The sequence below is a fragment of the Pagrus pagrus genome (genome assembly GCF_965226575.1).
Source record: "Pagrus pagrus genome assembly, chromosome: 9".
Lineage (NCBI taxonomy): Eukaryota > Metazoa > Chordata > Actinopteri > Spariformes > Sparidae > Pagrus > Pagrus pagrus.
Window position 1 is genome coordinate 26,836,596 of NC_140193.1, and position 21,306 is coordinate 26,857,901.

At 41.0% G+C, this 21,306-nt stretch overlaps 3 protein-coding genes across 4 annotated transcripts in view; 1 reads left to right on the top strand and 2 right to left on the bottom strand.

The window, feature by feature from the left end:
• The window catches only part of lats2 (large tumor suppressor kinase 2), a 35,669-nt gene extending 26,366 nt beyond the window's left edge, over nt 1-9,303 (bottom strand). The window contains exons 1-2 of the mRNA XM_084362250.1: nt 9,107-9,303; nt 896-1,618 (exon numbers count right to left, since the gene is read on the bottom strand). Coding sequence (XP_084218376.1) covers nt 896-1,261 — 366 coding nt within the window. The 5' untranslated portion in view covers nt 1,262-1,618; nt 9,107-9,303. The remainder of the gene's footprint in view (nt 1-895; nt 1,619-9,106) is intronic.
• cox17 (cytochrome c oxidase copper chaperone COX17) overlaps nt 1-21,306 on the top strand; it is a 192,135-nt gene that overhangs the window by 128,994 nt on the left and 41,835 nt on the right. The window lies entirely within an intron of this gene.
• On the bottom strand, nt 13,962-20,866 carry LOC311263159 (uncharacterized protein). Of its 2 annotated transcripts, none has more exons than XM_084363078.1 (2): nt 19,544-20,866; nt 13,962-16,544 (listed from the first exon to the last, which is right to left on the bottom strand). In XM_084363078.1, exons 1-2 carry the CDS (start codon nt 19,869-19,871, stop codon nt 15,187-15,189), a joined length of 1,686 nt encoding a protein of 561 aa, XP_084219204.1. In that variant the 5' UTR covers nt 19,872-20,866; the 3' UTR covers nt 13,962-15,186. The 2 variants fall into 2 exon arrangements, with proteins under 2 accessions (XP_084219204.1, XP_084219205.1); XM_084363079.1 differs by having other exon boundaries at nt 18,721-19,630.

The window sequence follows — 21,306 nt, forward strand, 5'->3', positions numbered from 1 at the left end:
AGCCATTACTGGAAATAAATTCTCTCCTCACTCAACTTGACTCCAGTTCTGTCTTCTTGCAACATTAACTCACCTCTCGTGAGATTTCAGAGCAACTTCTCCATTGTATTGACCCACTGGAACAATTCCAAAACTTTTGCTAAGTATGAATCATTTTTACACCAAAACATGTAAACGTACAGCCCAGGTTTAAAATACCAGAATTTGCCTTTAATGAGCTTGCAGCCATTGTAAATTTTCTGGAAATTCAACTGAGACTACGTTTATGAATAAAAATACACAGTTGAGAATAATGTTTGTGGCTAATCAAATGAAAATCTGTCTTGCTCACTGATTTACAATATTGCCTGCAAATCACTAATACACAGATTTCATACAGCTTTATTCAAGCACTTTCAAGGCACCTAAACCAAAAATGTCTCGACTATCATTACATCTAAATTTAAGTTCAGATAAAAGTTTAAGGAATTACTTAAAACCCACAGAAATCTATCAGAAATCAATCAGTCACTTTTTTATTTTACCAGCTGTTCATATTAACTTTAAATGGAAGTATTGCTTATAAGTAAAAAAGCTTAATTTTAAGTATTTGATCACGACAACATTAAGTTGTTGTGATCAAATACTTAAAATTAAGCTTTTTTTCCAAGCAGTATTATTGAATTCAAGCATACACCTAACCTTGAAAACATTATGGTTGAAATTTTCCAAACTTTCAAGACTTTTTAAGAACTCTGTATTAGAACTTACAGAACAGAACAGATATTAAATTATATGAGTAAAAACAGTCATGTTTCCAGGCCCAGGACAGGACAACACACTCCTACAGGAAACAGTCAAGATACAAACTCATAAACACACACACGTACAATCGCACACATTCTCACTGGCTCACCTGGTCACAGCCGGCGTTGACCAGCTCTTGAAGCATCTGCCTGTTGACTTCCCCGGCGCCCGCAGGGTGTCCTGACCCGGAGGATGGACCCGACTCATTGGCAAAGGGCATGAGGGACTTGCGGATTTCCCGCAAGGCATTCTGGTAGTTGTTGAACTTCTGCGGTGGTCGAAGCTGTTGCTGTCGACTGGCTGTGTCTTTCCCGCTCTTGCAGTCAGCCCCTCTGCCGCCCTCTGTCCGGGAGCTGCTCCCGTGCAGCGCCTGGCTCACCAGCTTAGCCGGCTGCTTCAGACCCTCCTTGATCTCCTGAAGTCTCTGGCGTGTGTTGCCCACATACGGGGCAGCTGGAAAAGTCTTGGGCCTCATGGCCTCAGTGCCCAGCGCAGGCACCTACTCTAAAAGGGAATCGCACACAACTGGCCCTCACCCCCTACACCCTCCAAAAGATCCCTTTCAAGCTGGCTGACCTAAATAGATAAAGATTCTCCAGGAGCACAGATCGGAGGCACAGATGTGGGAGTCCTCCCCTGTATCCCTTATTTGTTTGCCTCTCTCTTTGTGTTTGTGATTCCTGCCGATGCTGGTGGGCTGGATGAAGGTGAAGTGTGGTACTACAGGCATTCCATGGTGTGGCTTTCAAGGCTCAGGTTCCAGCTTATTCCAGGAAATGCAGCTGGTCACGAGGGCATCACGGAGCCAAACCATGATGCTGCCAATCTTCGCCTGTGGAGGAAGATATGGAGTTAGAGCATGGAGACTGTGGTCATGCATAGTGGGCATGTTTTTCTTCTTTTCTAAAATTAAAGCAAGAGCTGGGCAGTTTACATTTTAAGCACAGGAGAGTTGTTCTTTTAATTAAAAAGAAAAAATATGTGGAAATTAACCAGAATTAGAGAGGACACCATGACAGGTTGAAAAACCCAAAGAATTACAGACATTCTGCTGTGATAGAAGCTAAAAGGATGAGGAATATTAAATATGGTGGCAATTCAAAGACTGAATTGCTACTTTTAACACTCACATGTTGATGATAACAGTGCAGCAGGGTATAGATCAAAATACCAATATAGATGTGTCAATTTGTTTAAATTTCATGTAAGCATCATATACAGTGGAGATTTTGAGTGGCTTTTCACTGTCCTCTTTAATGCCAACAAGTATTAAAGGTCACTGGGATACAGCAGGGTTTTATGAAGAATAAATGTGCTGAAAAACCGATCCACTTTAGGGTTTCATACAGTTTTTCTGTGGCATTACATCAGAGGTGGATGACATGCTCAGTTGTCATCAACCTCATAGCATAACCTTCTATGTCAAAAAATACAAAACAAAATGTCTTGATTTTCAGTAATGGTTACAAAATATGACAAACATCACGTGAAACCAGTTTGAGACCAGTTTAACCTGAGTCAGATTCAGTATTAGTACTGGCGCATACCTAATGCATAATTCAGGAATGCTATGGGTCATGAAACACCACCTGCCCCCCCCCTCCGCACCCCATCAATGCATAGCTGTGGTTGTGAGAGTCAGCCCCCGTCACTGCATACTTGTGCTACGTGGTCATCGGTAAACACCCATGTGAGAGCGCAGGGCTCCGGCGTGGGGTCAAAACAAGTCAGCGGCCCTCCCTGTCTCAGCCTCTCTGCCTGTGATGCTCCCCTGTGATCAGACATTTAACACCATTTGACAGTCTTATCTGCAGAAACATACTCTGCATTCTACCACAACAGCATTACTCCTCCAGGGCAGATGGGATGACGTTTGGAGTAAATGCACATGTTACTGTCAGGAGGCTCACGTGAGGAATCGCAGTTCAGTGTCAAACACTTATATCTGGGGCGACGGAATGAGATGTGAGGTGTTAGGAAGGTTTTTGCTGCAATCAATACAGAAGAAGATACAACAGGGAGAAATGATATTAAGGATAACAACCACAACAATTGCATCAAAGACTGACCGACTCTGGCACAAGCTATACTAGCTACACTAAAACTGCTGATCGCTACTATTCAGCATCTTTACCATCATCACTCAGACTATTAAAAACTGACGAAAATTCTGTGTATCCCGCAGGAATTTAATGCTGCCTGAATGGAAAAGATGTCGACCATCCTGGGACAATAAAACTCCCCACAGACAGAAACAAGGATGAAAATAAGACTGTGAATCTACAGCCATGTTAGCAGTTCTGAGGCTTTACTTAGGGACAGAGATGCTTTGAGCTAAATGCTAACATGCTCACAATGTTAGCATGCTTATGTTTAGAAGGGATACTATCTATCATGTTCCCCATCTTATTTTTGCCCTTTTAATAGGCACTAAAAACAAGTAGAGCACGTAGAGGTGGACTCTTGTGTTTACATCACTGGTGCTTGGTGCTCACACTCAGTCATAGTTGATGGACAGTGTTTACCAGATGTTAAACCTTTAATGACCCAGATACTACAGGTACTACAGAATTATTTCCTGGGTGTATACATGTCAATGTGTATAAGGTTTATACCCTAAATAACTGTATATGTTCTCTGTGTAGCATAAAGGAGTTACAAACTATAAACAGTTCATTAGGCAACCCTGTGTTGCAAAATGACAGATAAATCAAATTGAACCTAGAATTTATTTCATGGCAATTAATCCAGCAGTTGTCAAGACATTTCACCAATACAAAAAATGTCAACCTGCCAGTGGCGCAACAGGAGAAGTCAGAGGGCAAACAATTTCAATAGGATTCATCTTCTGGAGAACATGAAAGTATGCACAAATTTCACAGCAGTCCATCCAGGGCTGAGTTATATGGCTTTAAAAAATCTTGGAATATTTTTAGGCAAAAAAACAATCAGATATAACAATATCTATGACCTAATACCATGAATAATGTTGTTATTATAGTGTGGGGTTGACTATTGGTACTTTCAAAAAATACTAAAAACAATAAGATTTTTGATTAATAATCATCAACAATGTGGATATAATGACTGAGTGGGTAAAGACACGTATTAGAACAAGTAGAACAGTCTGGTTAAGTTCAGAAAGTGATATCACTTCACGGTAATGGCCATATATAGTTTCATATCACGATATAATATCAATATTTTGCCCAGTCTTAAACTCATTGAATAGTTGTATAGGTTTCTGAGTTGGACCAACAGACTGACATTGCCGTACAGCCATTCCTTAAGTGTGGTGAATAGGGAGAACAGCAAAAAAATATACTGCCCATTAAAGTTTTTCCTTTGATGACTTTTGTTTTAATAAAGAGTCTCTTTTTAAAAGGTCAATGTCATGTTAAATTTATCAATGTGTCAGAGGCAGTGTCAAAACCACACCTGGAAGAACATTCCAGATGATTAAAGGGGAGGATTTCATATTTGCATTCACTTTCCCTTTCTTTACATTTGACTTTCTTCTCCCTACGACAGAGGAGCCTGAAACTGACAGGCAGGTTACTTTCCTGTCTAACTGAGCGGCTCAAGCTTCAGATATCTTTGTCAGCCAGAGAAGATTTGAGTTTGGCTGGCAGGTGATGTCTCGGCTCCAGATACCAATCTTTTTTGTTACCTACATGGAAATATTGCCAGACACAGCCTTTTGGCAGGTTTCAACATGGGTGTGCTTTTAAAATCTTGACTACTATTCAACCATTTTGTAAAGCATGAATCAACCTTTAATTGATCTGGTTGTATTACAAAGAGTCTGACTGGCAGGTAGATTAGTAAAAGAAATGTAGCTGATTGTGTGAGCAACTATTATCTTGACACATAACATAACTGATGACTTGAAGGCGTTTCCTCCACCAAATCTCCTGTTTTCTATTTCAGGACACTTCTCATGCTTAAACCATTCCCATGTACTTCAGACATAAAGACTAGCTGTGCTCAGTCATCTTTAAAAATGTATTTTTAGTCATTTTAACCCATGACTGTGTTTGCTTCAGCAGTGAGAATTAGCTGAACTGAAGTACAGTGATGGTTCATCTTAATTGTACCAGTGGCAATTGTGGGGGGGGGGGGGGGGGGGTCAATTCTGGATGAATTCATAAACTATATAATTCCAACATTTAAGTGTTTTCTCTCAATCTCTGGTTCACACCTCTGACAGGCTTCTTTTTTCTTAGCAACTGACAGCTGGAGCTCATGGATTTTGTGGTATTTAGTGCTATCCACCTATTTGTCAAACTGACATGGGTCATAACGTAGACCAACTGGCACTCAGTAGAGCGCATACCTATACCAAGGTCCTACAGTCCCCTTTAATTCAATCACTCAAACTCGACAGCCCTGTATCACTCTAAATTCTATACCACCCATAACTGCTGAACCATAATTTAAGCTCACTGGATCTCGGATCCGCATCATACTGTACTCACTCATAGATGCACCTAAATACGCTTCATTATTCCCTGAGAAATTAATGAAAATGTCGAAAAACACCCTATCTTGCAATATTAAAGAAACAGAGAAAAAAATTCCTGGATCCGTCCCTTTAACCAGTTCAGCACCATGGATTTTATAATGAGCTGAGACCCATACTCCATCCAAGTCTCATAGAAATCCACTCAGTGTGTCTGTGTTAAGGACCACTGAGGATATCTTTAAGAGAAACCTTGTAAATGGGAATGTACAGTGGGGAAAAAATACTGTTTTATGTGGTTTTTGCATTCACTTACCAAGTTGTTAAATTCTGTATTTAGATTTAAAAATTACTCTCTTATTAATATTGTGATAATGATCTCAACTATATTGCCCAGAGCTACTTTCCAGGAGATGCAGAACAGAACTGGGATCATGGCATTCACACCAAAGGATCCAAACATAAGAAGCTGTTGAACTGCACCCGCACCCACCCCCTCCCTGGCAGACTTCATCCCTTTGGGCCATTTCTAAGAAAGACACAGCCCTCACTGTTTGGACAGATAAAACTTTGTATAGACAAAAACATGTTTTTTGTTTTGTTTTTTTTATATTGGTGGGTGGTGGGGTAGGGCGGGGCCAAGTGTGCCAAGCTGTATGAATGTTGCCCCATCTCTCGGATCTCTTGCCTCCATTCCTGTGATGCTTTAGGCACCATGTCTGACCAATGAGCATTCCATTCCACAAGTAACTACAAGTAAACTCATCGCACTGTTGAATCATGAGACAGACTATGCTGACCAAAATAAACCCAAAAAAACAAGAATTATGGATGATCTCTGTCTGGAAACTGGCCTTAGGGGTGTTGGGGCAGGTCTTTTTTTAATTTTTTTTTTTTTTTTTACCAGAATGAAAATGTGAAAAGACATTGCAAATCTCAACTCATACACAGCCAAAAACGCATAGCATTCTTCCATACTTAACCCTAACCTTCATCAATTCATACCGAAGCCTTATCTCCCTAACCTCTGACTTTAAAACAGGACCACATTCCACCTGAAATGGGCAGAAACGTTCCGCAAGAACATCCACACTTCATGCCAAGAAATGTACTCCATCTTCATCAAGTCTTAAAATCTTGTACTTGTAAAACGTCTGCAAGTGGGTCAAGACATTATACTCACTGTTTCCCCAAAACAGTGAGGGTTTTCATATGAATGTCCCTTTAAAAACTCCATGAAACAGGGAAACAAGATAAATAACCTTCAACAGACCAACTGAATGAAAATCATTTTAACCTGCAGGTTCCTCAAATGACAACTACATATTCTTCTAGACTTCAAGAAAACTCACTCAAGTGAAAGGGGATGCCAGTTTAAGGTTGTGTCTTCATGGACAGATCTTCAAGCCCATCAAACTGTCTTGTGCAGGTGAGTCATCCCACCCACCTCAGCTCAACTCTGACTTCCTCCTCTTTTCCAAAATTGTACTGTTTTTTTTCCCCATTCTGACAAGATGTTGGAGATGAAATCTCTGAGATCTTGGACAGCCAATATTTAACACAGAATGCTCTGTAACATTCACAAATCACAGATCATATCTAACCCTTCCTGGCTGCTGCCAGACGATATCAGTCTTGCCCTGATAATATCTACTCTGCTTGACAGATCTGATGTAGCGTCTCTGCTGTATTCGGGAGATAATGGGCAAGGGGGGAAAGAAATGAGCTTCCTAAAGGGCAACTGTGAAGCTGGTGTAGCCCACAGATATGATGGACAACTGAGATGAGGGGAAAAGCTAGTGGCATGGACTGCAGCTCACACATTCTTTGAGACAAAGTGGAAAGTTGCAGAAAACTCATTGCCGTTGAGAGAGAGAGCATGTGTCAGTATGAGAGACACAGAAAGAGAGAGAGTCCTCCAGTGTATAGACTTAGATTTCTCCTCATGTGTGAGTAGATTTTAAAACAGGTAGAATTGCAGAAACATTTCATTCTGAACCCAGTTTAACAGGAAAGAAAGTAAATCCACCTTCAACATCCCTTATTAAACCTACAAGTGATGATAGACTGACATTATACCTGCATAGTTCTATAGTCTAGAGCTGCAGTGGTTAAACAATTACTTGTCAATTATTCAATTAATTGCACACTTTTTTGATCATCAGTCAATGGGTTTGTGTATTTTCTAAAGAAATAAAGCTCCTTAAATGTGAATATTTTCTGGTTTCTTTCCTCCTCTACGACTGTAAACTGAGTATCTTTAGGTTGCCAACAAAACAAGACATTTGAAGACGCCTTCATTGGCTTTCAGAAACACAGATCAACATTTTTGACAATTTTCTTACATATTATCAACCAAAGACCAAATCAATTAATCAGGAAAATAATCAATAATTACAATAATCGTTAGTGCAACCCTTCCGCAGTACATGGAGTTCACTGAACTACAGAAACAGACACACATGCACATCAGATTCAACCCAGGCTGTGGCACAGACTACATCCACAAGCGTCTGTCTCATCTCCAATATCACCACAGTCTTTGTTATCTCTCCACCTGTTTGGTTTGTTGAATTTTCTACTTTACCTGCTGGTGTACAATAAAACACACAGCACAGCTTAAATGACCACAGCCAACATCTGCCAGCATCTGGCTGGTGATTTCCCACTGCAGTCATCCCTGTGGTTCTTTCCTGACAGATGCCTCAGTGCTGCCTGACAGAATGAAATCCAGCTGTGGCCTCATACCTGACAACATACTGTTACACCACCACAACATAAGGCCTAATTGTTTAAAAAGTGTGACCTCTCACATTATGAAACACATGGACAGGAACATAAGTGTCTACATAAAACTGTGTTATGATTTGGTGTGCATAACTTGGGACTGATCAGGATTTTCTGAAGGCACCATATCTGTGCTGCCAGGCTGAACACCTGAACTGATAACACCAAAAACAGCTTGTAGTAAATGTAGTACGAGTCTGTCAATCAGAGAGAGACATTGTGTGTTAGAGCATAGTGTAGCACACCTGAATGAAACACATGGGTGCATCAGTGCCTAACTATGCAGACTTCTAGCCTTGATTGAAACATTGATCTGCATACATCCTGGGGACTTTTGTACTTTTAGCCTTCTTTGTACTTCTTTTTTTTGGAAAAAAAAGAAGAAAAAAAAGATCCAGGGTTTGTTTGGAGATATCTACGTCTCTTTGCAGCTTGTTTTTAACCATGTCATAACTTTATGGTTATTACAGAGCTGTGCATGCAGTGTTGCTCTACGAAAACATTAAAATGAGTGCAGGGTGTTGTGATACATCAAATCTACGTACAGCTGGAGAGCTCCTGGATCCCATTTGCTATAACTCAGTGGTCCCCAACATGGAGATAGAGGTCCTTCAGTTGGGGTCTGAAGCAAAAACTTTGCATTTTCAACATAACTAGCCCTTACCTAGCACACCACCACTGGATACTGTATAAAACAGACTGCTCTGTTGACCCTCCACATTTGTGCCAAAGCTTTAAAACCGTTACAAAATGGTGTCTGTGTAGTTTACAGTCTCTGCCTGGGGGCCATGGACATGAAACCGTTGAGAGAGCCGTGTTTTAACGTCCTGTGGCCTTCACAAGTGTACCCAGGCTGGGGCTGGGGGCTGCGAGGAGCTCCACATTCCTCTGCAGAGAGAACTGAGGTTCTCCTGTTAGACCCAAAGTGGTTCAAAGTGAGAGGAAAAGAACATTCCCTTCTCCATACCCCTCACTTTAACACACCCGTGACGGAACTTTTTCCTCAGCAACAAGTCGTGGAAATAAATTACAGCACCACTCCCCTCCCCAAAAAAGTAAGTCTCAACTTACCATGTGATAGAAGCAGCAAGAATAACTCAGATTGGAGAGTAAATCCCGTCAAACGACAACTTTTAAAGTTCCTTTCTCGGTTACCGAGCGCGTCGACGGAGCTGAAGAGCTCAGTGAAGACGGACGAAGTGGGGAAATATGATGAAATGAGCCTCCATTTTCTCCCCAGACTCCAGCAGGATCAGAAATGCAGCACAAAGTTGGACACTCGCTGCATTGTTAACATTCCACAGGTCACGTGACGGACCGACGCACGTCAGCACGGAGCCAAAGATCGTCTACTGAAACAATGATCCACTCAGTGGCTCTGTTGTAGTCAGGAACAGCTGTTGATTGGTTTCAGCCCATTTAACTGAGCAGACATGTTTCATTAAATGTGATATGGGGATCAGTAAAGGTCAGTTTCATCAAAATTTGATAGAGAGAAATGCGACTGTAACTGTGGGCTAGGCTATTCACTTGTTAGCTAACATTAGCATGAACATTTTACTGTGCTCTTTATGTTAATATCCTACACTATGATGACATCTTTTAAACGGTTGACACATTTTTCTGTAATATCAGAGCTTGAATTCAATTAATTTGTTTCAATTAAGTTTTGTCATAATTCTCCAAGTCTTAAAATCGTTGCCACATGTTAAACCGTGCGAATCAAGTCCGATTACTACTGCTTATGTCACCCATTTTGAAAACTCAAAAACATGTGGCTATAGGCAATACATCTCAGAGACCCCAAAGACAGATCCTGCAACAAGCATTGCTGTCTACAACTGAGGGCACCAACGGCTGACATTCTCAAACTCTACACATGGTGACTTTCAAAAGCAACGCAGAGTGAGAGGTCTTCATATTTCCTCCTCTCTGACCGCACATATTCTAGGAGGGGCTTCCTCCAATGCATTTCTCTCCTTGATACATTAAAAAATATCAGTACATTACTCAGTCACTCCTCTCTGGCTTTGGAAGGAAACTTAACCAACGAGCCAAAGGCCACAAATCAGTGTGAATGCAAACAGAGGACTGTTCTTTATAATTTGTTATCACATGGGCACAACTGGGGACAGAGCACACGCACGATGAAACTTCAGGGGCTCTATGTAACAATTTGTAGCAATTTTAACGCATCTTTATTTTTAATATTTCATGGTGATATGAAAAATGAGACCTTTGTTGTCTGTCTCGGTTGTCTATACAAGCCTGTAGAGGATTTATTTAAGTTGTTTAATGCTGCTGGACTGGATTTCTTTGTGAAGGCTCTACAAACAGAGTAATGACTGGCTTCCAGTACAACACAAAAGTTCCACAGAGCCCCTTTAAATACATATACACCCACATAAGTATGTAAAAAAAAAAAAAAAACATCCTCAGTATTGAGAAAGAATCAGAAAGTTGTTGCAGTTCCCAAACTTTAATTTTTAGTCACAGGGGCAATCATGGGAAAAACAGATGAAGAAATGAAACCTTTAGAGGTTACACATCTATCATGGAAGCACATGCACCCATAACAATAAAGGCAAACAGCATGGCAAGACAGGTGTAGTGTGATGTGCGAGTAAGACAGAGAAAAAACACACAAAACATGGACATTGACCAGTTTGTCTTAACATGTTGCGTTCACCTCAACCTAGAAGCTCTGTGTTTACTTTGGAGTAGGATTAAATTAAAATGTAACATCCATCATTGGCAGCTTTATAGAAGGATCATCAACATCAATAACTCCCTCATAAAAACCCAAAGACACATCATGTTATTTCTGTTCGACCATGTCAGAGATTCAACAGCCATTCATTTCACACAGGGTTTCCTAACACTGGTATTTGGCAGGTCTCACCTGGTAACAATCCTCTAGTATGCATGAATTTTTGCCTTTTATGCTCTCAGAAGCGCAATAGGAAAAAATAAAAGAAGTCCTGTGAAGGGTAATTCCACAAATTTTCCACATTAAAGTGTCTTTACAGGTCTGAGGGAGTACTATAGCTGTGTGAAAAAGGTAGCACAAAGCTTTTTGTGGCTCCAGAGGAAGCTGCATGTAATCTGATACATTTCCTCCAGTGATGTCACTCGGGGGCTTAGTAACATTGTGTATATTGTAGGAGCCCATTTTTTAAAAAAGGAAGAAGAATGCGTTGAATAAAAGGCAATATCTTTGTTCCTGCTGTATCATTGATTGTTTTTAAACTGTCCATAATGAGTCCAACAGTATTATAAGAGTGCAATGTTAGACCAGTGGACTGCTTTTTAAAACCTGGCGCCTACATTACCAACAATGCAACTTAGCCACTGAGTGACTTCACCTGAGGTAATTTATCAGATTACATGCAGCTTCCTCTGCAGCCACAAAAGGCTTTATACCATTTTTTCTCCATATGCAGTAGTACTCCGCAAAACCTGTCAACACACTTTAATGTGGAAAATTGGTGGAGTTGCCCTTTAAAGGTGCACTTTGTAGTTTGGGGGATTACATTTTAATCAGAAGAGAAAGATCTTCATTGGCTGATTTTTTTTTCCTGCCTAAACAAACTCTCAGTGAGCAGTGATAAGAAAATGAGAAAATCAGTTTGAAGTGCTTAAGGAAACCCGGGAGCGTACATTATGAACACATGACAAAACATAACTGGTCAGGAAAGACACACAGCTTTCCCTGGAGAGGAACATCCAGCGGCCTGAGAACAGAAGGCACATCACTTTAGGCTGCCGTAGCAGACCTATCTGAACTTCACACTGCTTATGAAGCAACACGTGTTACCAGAACTGAGCCTGTCTAGTCTCTGTTGTAACAAGATACCCATCATGTGAAAGACCTTTCCCAATTAATCCTAGACCCCGAGCCAAAAGCACAAACCGCTGTTGACATGTTTAACCCTCCTAAGAGAGACTAATCATTCACATATCATTACTTCATCACATCATTTGGAATTTGTACACACTAAATGATAGATGGGTGATTAATATAAACAACAATTGATGGGAACATTTCTTACTGTACACACAAAACTTAGTCAATAATGATAAGAGATGCTTTGATTTAACATTTGAGTGCTGACTACTTTTGCACGTTTAGCTTACTAACCACCAGAAAAGGGTCTAAAGTATATTGTATGATGCAAAAATAAATATCTGTAGAAAACACAGGCTGATTTGTAACAGCAGTACCAGCTTTACAAACTAAGGCACCAGCAATGCAGGACAACAAAAGACTTGTTTCAATAAGCAGGGTTTCTTTTTTATGCACATAACTCTTAAATCATAATCAGATGTTTTCTCAAGATACACTGTAGAACAACAGAGATTCTTCAGTTTACGTGACTATATGTTAGCTCATATCTTAGCTAAATTTGGCAATCTATTAAAAACATCAAAAATGCTTTTAAGTGGCTGGGTAATGCTTCATTAAAATAGCCTCCAGCCCTGTACTCTAACAGAAACGTCTCTGTGGTATGTACTCATGGTCCAAAACAGTTACAGTCATTTAGAAGAGAACATACTGAACAAAGTCAACGAGAATTACACAGTCACAAAGTAAATGTACATTCTCCAAATGCTGAAGCGGACACGCTCAGCCGGACAAAGTGTTAATTAAACCTCGTCAACAACACTTCAGTGTCTGTGGGGGGAAAAAAACTCTGGTAGCCTTTGGGAAAGCTCTCCTTTTATAACACTTCTCTTTCAATCACATGTAACGATACTTTGATTCAGTGTGACTGTAGAGAATTGCAGAAGCATGTAGAAGAGAATGGGGCTTGATTTTAGCACACAAATGCCTGACTGTGAAGTTTTTCTTTGAGAACACATTGTGAGTTTGTCCTGCTCCCTGCTGTGTGAATATAGAAAAACACATACTTATGGAACCTGAACCTGGAAACATGGAAAACAACACAATGTCTTTTTGAAATCTCAAGTAGGGGTGGGCAATCTGTCAGTTTTAGGCTGATATCAATCCGCAATCTACTTTTTCAGGCGGATGGGAGAGATTGTGATTTAATATGCTATTACTATGTTACACTAGCAGGCCCTCGCTGCATGAAAATGACAACAGAGTGAAGTAGCCAACAAGATGGCTGTGCTGATTTGATGAATATCTTCACATGGCCCTCCTCGGGTGACGTATTGTAAACAATGCAATATAAGTTAAAGCTATGAACAAGGCGGGTAAGGAGCTTGTGTCAATAAAGAACTATCTTTAATGCAATATTATGCTTCAATGGAGAAATCATATGCTTTTTCTAGTCTAGAAAGTTGGGGAAGAAAAAGATTTTTTTTTCACCCATCCCTAATCTTAAACTTTGTATGAGATAAGAAGGCATATTGGCAAAACACTGAACTGGAATACTTTAAAAAGTAACCTGCAGACATCTTGAAACACTAGTGTGGTGTGGTAAATATTGACATCATTGTTAATTATACAGCCTAGATGGGAACAACTGAGTGGATCCACCTGGCCTGACATTCGTTCAGTTCAGTATTGTAGTTAATCCTGACCTGTGGTGAAAATGTTTCATTGTCTTTTTGGCCCATTTCAGTTATTTTAACACAGTAGTTTAAGTTTCTGAAGGAAGGGATGTTTATTTTATGTAAAAGTCATTAATACCAGTAAAGCTTCCTGTCATTCCACAACCAAGCAGCAGTAAACCAAGGAACCTAAAAGAAAGGAAGGGTCATTAAGTCAGTGAATCTTTCTTTGGGGTCAGATTGCGGTGCCAGTTGTATTGGAGTCAATGGGAGATGCATAGAGAAACACTAAAACCCAACATATCTACATTGTATGATTTCTGATGAAGAAATGCCTCCAGAAAATGAAACGCAACACTTCATAGAAAAGGTTAACCACTGATCCCCCCCCCTCCCCCCCCCCTCCCCCCCCAAATGATTGACAGGGCTGATAATATCATGATCAAACACGGCAGGTCTGACTGATTCCCCTGATGAGACTGCAATGACACTGTGAACAGGCGACTTTCCTACACAAATTCAAGTAAAATGTAATGTGTCAGTAAAAAAATCACCTCTCTGAAGTGTGTTCTTTCATTTTCTGGAGGCATTTCTTCATCAGAAGTCATACAATGAAGTTATGTTAGGTTGAAGTGTGTTTCTTCATGCATCTCCCACTAACATCAATACAGCTGTCACCAGTCAGGCCCCAAAGGGAGATTCAGTGGCGTAATGACGCTTCCTTCTTTTCATGCTCCATGCAGTAAACAAGGAAGCTATTGCTGAAAAACTCCTGGAAATGAGCTGTTTCTACGAAGCCAGCGAGCACAGCAGATTAATTAACACCAGGCCCTGGCCATATGGTAGTAAAGTTGTTCTGTGGGTGGTAACAGGTAGCTAATCATCCCATAGTGATTGTATTCTATTGTTATAAAATCTAGCTGGCAGGCAAATACATGTGAAAGTGCCAAAAAAAAAGGGGGTTAGTTTACACCCAGTAATCCCTCAAGGCCCTCATTAACCATGGTGTGTTTCTATTCTGCATGGTGAACAGGCAGCAAAAACTCTTATCTGTGAGCTGCTCTACCATGCATGCTGTTCTTATTCTAACCTGTTTTATATGACTTTGTATTGTTCTTGATTTGTTAGCAGGAAAGCAACAAAACAGCATGTTTAGGGAGTAATCAGTGAAGTCAGCTGCTCTCACAAACTTGCAGACTCCGGCATGGCACAGGATTGGATTAGTGGGAACATCGTCTGCACCACCCAAACAGTTTACATACCTCAGTATTTGCAAATGGCTAAAGGTACATTGTAATCACACGGTTGTCATTCAAAGCCCACATTAAAAAAAATAACATCCGTTGCAGGCCTGCCATTCTGTGCCAGTTGAGTTGCATAACTTGATGACATCACATCTTAGCAATGTGGTTTGTGGATTTGAGAGAAGTGCTCTTATCTCCGAGTAAACACTGGCCTAGATAACAGGGAAACACATACACTGGAAGTGTAAATTAAAGTGGATTAGGATTAATCAATTTTCTACAGTAATCATGTAGTGTTGACACAGGGAGAACATGGAATAAGGTCCAAAGCAGTAAAGGGAACTTAAGTGCCTGACAGCATTAAGAAGCACTAGGCATGTCTATGAGTCACTCTAGTGGAGCAGCAGAGATGCACAGGTTGTTTAAGGCACAGGCAACTTGTACAATCTTATCAAAGGTTGAGACATTGGACGTGCGCTCAGAGGCCGTGGTGAAGGGGCTCTCGACTGGGCCGGTGAGCATGGCGTACCTCTGCTTCACCATGGAGATCACCCTGTCCACATGCCTCTGCACACTCACTGTCTCAAGGGAAGAATCAGCCGGTGGCGAGCCCTCTGAGCCCTCGTACACCGCTCCTTGCCAACTGCCGGCAATTTTAAACAAGGCTCCTCGAGCAGCCACAGAATCAGCAATGTCAAGATCCCGACTCGCCAACACGACATCGCCTGGGAGGAGCTTGCACAGAAGGCCGCAGCCCTCGGCCAGGCTTTTGTCACTGACGTTTCCAAGCACGCCCCTAGAGACGAAGGTGACAACACCTTGTGGAGCCACACCAATCAGATACTTTAACACATTATAACTTGTCCCCACCCCCTGTGAGCTTGCCACCACCCTATGCTGCTGCTGCTGCTGCTGGTTGCCCCGGGAAACCGGCTCCTCAAAGGGCACAGTGAAACAGTCTATGATGACAGCGCAGTCGGGGTGGGAGGCGCGCAGAGCTGCCGGCAGGTTTTTCCGGAGCTCGGCTCTAGAGGGCCAGAAAACGGCTGTCGGCACCAGATTGGTAGACATGATACTCACCATCTGGTGCACCGTCCTGGTTACTGTGCCGACTTTCACACCAAAGCGGTAGGCCAGGTCTTGGTTGCGGAGGTCCAGACGGAGTCGCATCAGTGTCAGCAGCAACTGCTGGAACTTGGAGAGCTTCACGTTTTTCATCGAGTCCATGTGAGGTGCCAGCAGCCACATGACTGTCTCCAGGACAAAGTAGTTGGGTAAACCGGTGTAAAACTTGACTTTCTCTGCATCGTTCCTCAAAGAGCTCTCAGAAAGGGACATTTTCTCCACAGACTCCCTGAGGGCCTGGTTCTCCTTCTTCAGGGCTTTTAGGATGTCATCAAAGTTAACAGGTGCATCAGACGTCTGAGCAAACCTTCCCTTCTTGCAGTCACTCATAGATTCATCATCCTCGTCATCATCTTCATCAGTGCTGAGGGAAGAAGATGCACTTTCCTCCACTATGGCCTCCTGCTCCTTTTCCACTGGATGCTCCTCCTGGCCCCGCTCCCCCACCACAGACCTACCCTGGCCCTGCAGGAACAACAAGGCGTTGGCCGCCTCGACGCGAGCTTCCTGCTTGTCCAGGACCTCCAAGGCACCTGGCTCTTTCATCTCTGGGGATAAGGGAGCTGTCGTGAACACAGAAGGAACATAGTCTGGCGAACGTGGATTCTTCACCTGTTTACCTGCATGAAGAAGAAAAAAATGTGATAAATGGGGAGGAATCTGAAAAACAAAGAAAAATGACTTGTCTGTTTATAGCACTTCCCCCAGTCTACTTTAGTCAGTAGAGTTTCAGGACAAATTGATGTGGGCAAGCAGCCATGTTTTTTCCCCTGTGTAAGCTGGTACATTGTCCCACCCAAAAAGAGCAAAGTGAGCAGTTTGATAGCAGCTGAAAGAGCAACAGATTTTTAGGAGCTAGTTTTAGGATAAGGATCTGTCTAATGAGGGTTCTTGTGGGTGTGACAAATTATGGCCTGTTCTGATGGAAAATTAAAGCCCTAGTTTGATAAGTTTTATACACAAGTATGATTTTGCAGCAACACAATGTTTAAAGTTAACAGCATATTGATGAAACAGGCAGTAGTGTGACACTGAACTAATCATAACAGGACCAAGTCATTACAGTAACCTCATCCAACTTCTTATTCTCAGTTACTCTGTTGTGAAGACACACTGTCCACTGTCCATGTTACAGACTGACAGAGCAAAACATCTGCACAAAAACTCCTGCACAGCTTCCTCCTTACTTTAAATCAAGACAAATTCAGGGATGCAGGATATATATCGCCAGATTAAGTATCTGTCCGATATTGGGAAATGTATATTGTTGGCTGTATGTGGTTATCAGTGAAATTACAGTTGATAAATACAGCCGATAACATGAAGCCAAATTGCGTTCGTTGACTGAACAAGCACAATACAGTCAGTGGTGGTATGCTCCTTTAAAGTTGGTTTGCCAAATGGCAATAAAATACAGAAAGCAAAAAGAATAAGGAGAAGAAGAACAAGTGTAGCACGCTGTTGTCGCACTCATGTTGTCAAACTGCTGCAGCTTGGTAGAGGCACACAGTGTACACTAGAGAGCCAAACATGGTGTTGCTGGTGTTGTCGATTTTTTTACAGTTTCAGAGGAAGACAACACGATATCAATTTACCAAACATGCTCTGGTTTGGTGTATATCGTGTTTCTAATCTATTTTATCTTATCTATTTGAGTAGATTTTTATTCTTCTCTTAGTTGATTCCTACCTCACGCTGCTGCTCTTTCTTGTTGTTTGCACACTGTTTATTCCCTTATGCTGCTGTGTCAAATAGAATTTCAAATCAGTAAAGGTACATCTTACCTGAATATTAAATCATCCCTATTTGCTCATTACTTCTTAGTCTTTCTTACCCTTTGGTGTAAATACATGTAGAGTTGATTAAATTCTTTTTAAAATATAAGTGTGAAATCATTGGTAAACTTATCGCTATCTGGAGAAGCAGGTATTATTGGTTAACGGCTTAAAAGTCCATATAATGCATTTATTGAAAAATACAATAACAACATTTGGGTACACAGACCTTCATCAGGTTATAAGCTGATCGCAAGTGAAGACAACAATGTGTGGGAGTTATTTGTTCTTGTGTTACAGATAGGAAATATAGAAATTAGGGGTTGACCGACATGACTTTTTCAGGGCTGATACGATTATTAGAAATGAAGGAGACTGAAAACCAACAGTTGGGACAGATAATCATTTGCAGCAAAAATGAAAATCTTTGTGTCAAAATGAACAATCAGTGGGATAAACAAGTACTGTTCTTGAGTACAATTTTCAGGTGGCTTACTTGATTATTTCCACTTTATTCTACTTTGTACTTCCTCTCCACTACATTTATTGTATACATTTAGTTACTAGTTACTTTGCAGATTCTGATTACTCAGTGTGTATAGGCTATTAATTGTGATGTGTTACCAATCTGATAGTGTTGTGGACATTGTGTGAGAGGATGCTGCATCAGAGCCAAAGTAACAGATTTTTAAATTAGTTTATTTGATTGCCAATCTTACAGAATAATCACATATACAGAGAATCAGAAAATGCTGAATATCGGCCCCGATAATCTTCCAGGGCCGATAATCGGTCTAACCCTAATTGAAATATCTTCATATGAATCATTAGGAATCAGAGCACAATAACAATACATCTACAACAGCAAATACAACTATGAAACTAAAAACGTGCAGCCACCAGACAAAGTAAATTATGAAATAAAGAGGTGTGATAATAACATGAACACATTTTCAATTTATTTGGACTTTGATTCCCTTAAGTATTAAAAGGTGCAATATGTAAGAATTTTAGGTCAAACCATCCTGGCAGCTGCTGAGCTCTGTTCTGTTGCCTGCTCGTCCAGCTCCAGTTCTGGTGCCATCAAGCCTCCAGGCGGGCCAAAGCTCCTGTGCTATCTGTGTAAACACCAACGCTCCCCCTGTAGTAAGCTAGCTGCATGGCAAACTGAGCTAACTAGCTAATAGCAACTACAGTCATGGGTGCATAAAGAAAATACAGTTAGCTGCTAAACCGCTGATTTGCTGCCCCCTATTTGTTTGGAGTGTTAATCAACCTTTAACTAAACAGCTTTTTAAGTCTTTCGCCCGAATAAACTGAAAACAGAACTGGCACAGGTCCCGGACATTTGGACTAAAGAAATGCAAGTACCTTTCGCAACAAATCAAGTTTAAGTTCGATTATCAATTCATCTTTATACTTTAGGACTCACAACTGCAAACACATTTGGTTTTCTTACTTAAACTAATTGCTTTGAGGTTTTTCGTTGATCGTCAAAGTAAGCTAGGCTAAGTTTATGACGTCAGTTTGGTTCTGATAACTTCAGTTAATTACTGACTAATAAAATAATAAAAACTGGAATCGATAATGAACAGAACTCCATAGTTTGGAAAACATTTATGTATGAATCAAATGTACCACCCATTGTAATTACGCCACTATGATGACACTGTCCCCACTAAATTACATATTTACAAATTATAACGTACCCACATCAAAACTGAAGAAAATGCATGTTGAATCTCTAATGAATTATCTCTATGTGAAGTTCCAGCAACATTCATCTGACTCAAAACAAACCGTGAGACTTCTTGTTCCAGCCCTGCTCTGCACTCACACAGTACCTGAGATGAAGTGAGTACTACACAGCCGACTGCCGTCGTTCGGCACCCAGCCCTCTCGATTCACGGCAGCTATCCAGCGCTGCTTCCTGTCGGGGTCCCGGGGGAAACGGTAGAAAGATAAGGTGGTGCCCGGTGTCCTTCTGTTCCTACAGCCTGCCACCACACATGTGTGAACCATAGTAAGGCTACGGAGAAGCGTGGAGGTGTGCGCTGCTATTTGTTGGCTGTTTTGACTCCCAAAATGGTGGACGACCAGTGGGTGGGAGAAAAAAAAAACTGCTGTAGCGTCACCAACGGTCGTTTGCACCCAGCGATCTAATTGGATCATTTTAGGGCGACGTCACTGAAATGCGATACTAACTCACGCGGTGCTGCATCAGAGCAAACGGTGTGGAATGAAAGTTAACCAACGCAGATATCGTGAAAACCACTCAAATGTGAAGCATGTTTGGTTTCAGGAGTCTGGATAGAGGAACTGAAGAGGTCGCAGCCGCAGAAAACATTAGCACAGCGGTTCGGCTAGCATAACGGAGATGATGCTACAACTCGCTGACGTTACCCTGGTTACCCGATGACAGTGCTGGACCTGAGTGGAGCTAACGAGGAGATAACAGATACACATCATGTGGCTTTCATTCACAGCAGACAGCAATGATTCTGCTCACTATCTAAAGCACCAACACAACTTTAAATACTGTGCAAGAAGGACGTTTTTTTTTTTAAATTCTAGTTTTATCATTTTTGCAGCTGTACAATTACATTATTAAAAGGTGCACTATGTAGTTTAGGGGAAGAATTTTTAAGCAGAAGAGAAAGATCTTCATTGCCTGGATTTTTATACCTAAACAAAACTGAATAAACAAACTGACCTTAAAGGACAACACAATTTCATACTATTTTACTTTGTTTATATGTGGCGGACCCTGCCATCGTTCTAGCTTCAAACAGTGTTTTGGGGACCTTATTTTCCTCTGAGAAAAGCTTGTTTATTCAGTTACTTAAAAATAAAAATATGAGTTTGGATTATTACCTCATTAATATTGTAAATATTGAAATTCTGAGTTTGAATTTCATCTCCAAAACTACATAGTGCCCCTTTAAAGAACAAAGTTTATATACTATATGGCCAAAGGTATGCGGACAACAGCTGTACTCTGTAGTCTTGTTCAAGGGCTGTTCATGTTCTGAACCAGGCCCCTCAGTGGGGCCCATGAAAGGACAGTCTTATTGCTACGTCATACAGCGATTGAGATAGAAAGTACTCGGCCCTGTAAACAGAGGTTGATAAAATAACTCCTATCACAAAATAGATTAGCAGCTGTCACATGATCTCCATTAATGGATGGAGTTTGCCCAGTCATCATTGAGTTGTAGAAGTTCACATTTCTGAATATCAAATATCTGTTGATTCAAACTATTGTGTGCATATTTACATATTTATATGACAGAATTTTTAAAGTCAGGGTCCCCCTCTGGCTGCTGGAAGTCAATTGTACTGGGGCCATAGAGGGATTTTTCTCGCCTTAATTATTACTGCTGCATGGAGTTCAGGTCACACGCTTACACTGAGCCATTAGTTAAACTTTTAGTATGCTAATACATGAATATGTGTTTTTAATATGCTACACTGTTAATAGTCTTTCTTGAGCCTATTCATGCATTATGTGCAGTAATGTGTTGTGATTTTATCATATACAGGTCAGTTTGAAACCAGAATAACACTACAGAAGGACAAATTATTGACTGTCCATGCATCAGAACTA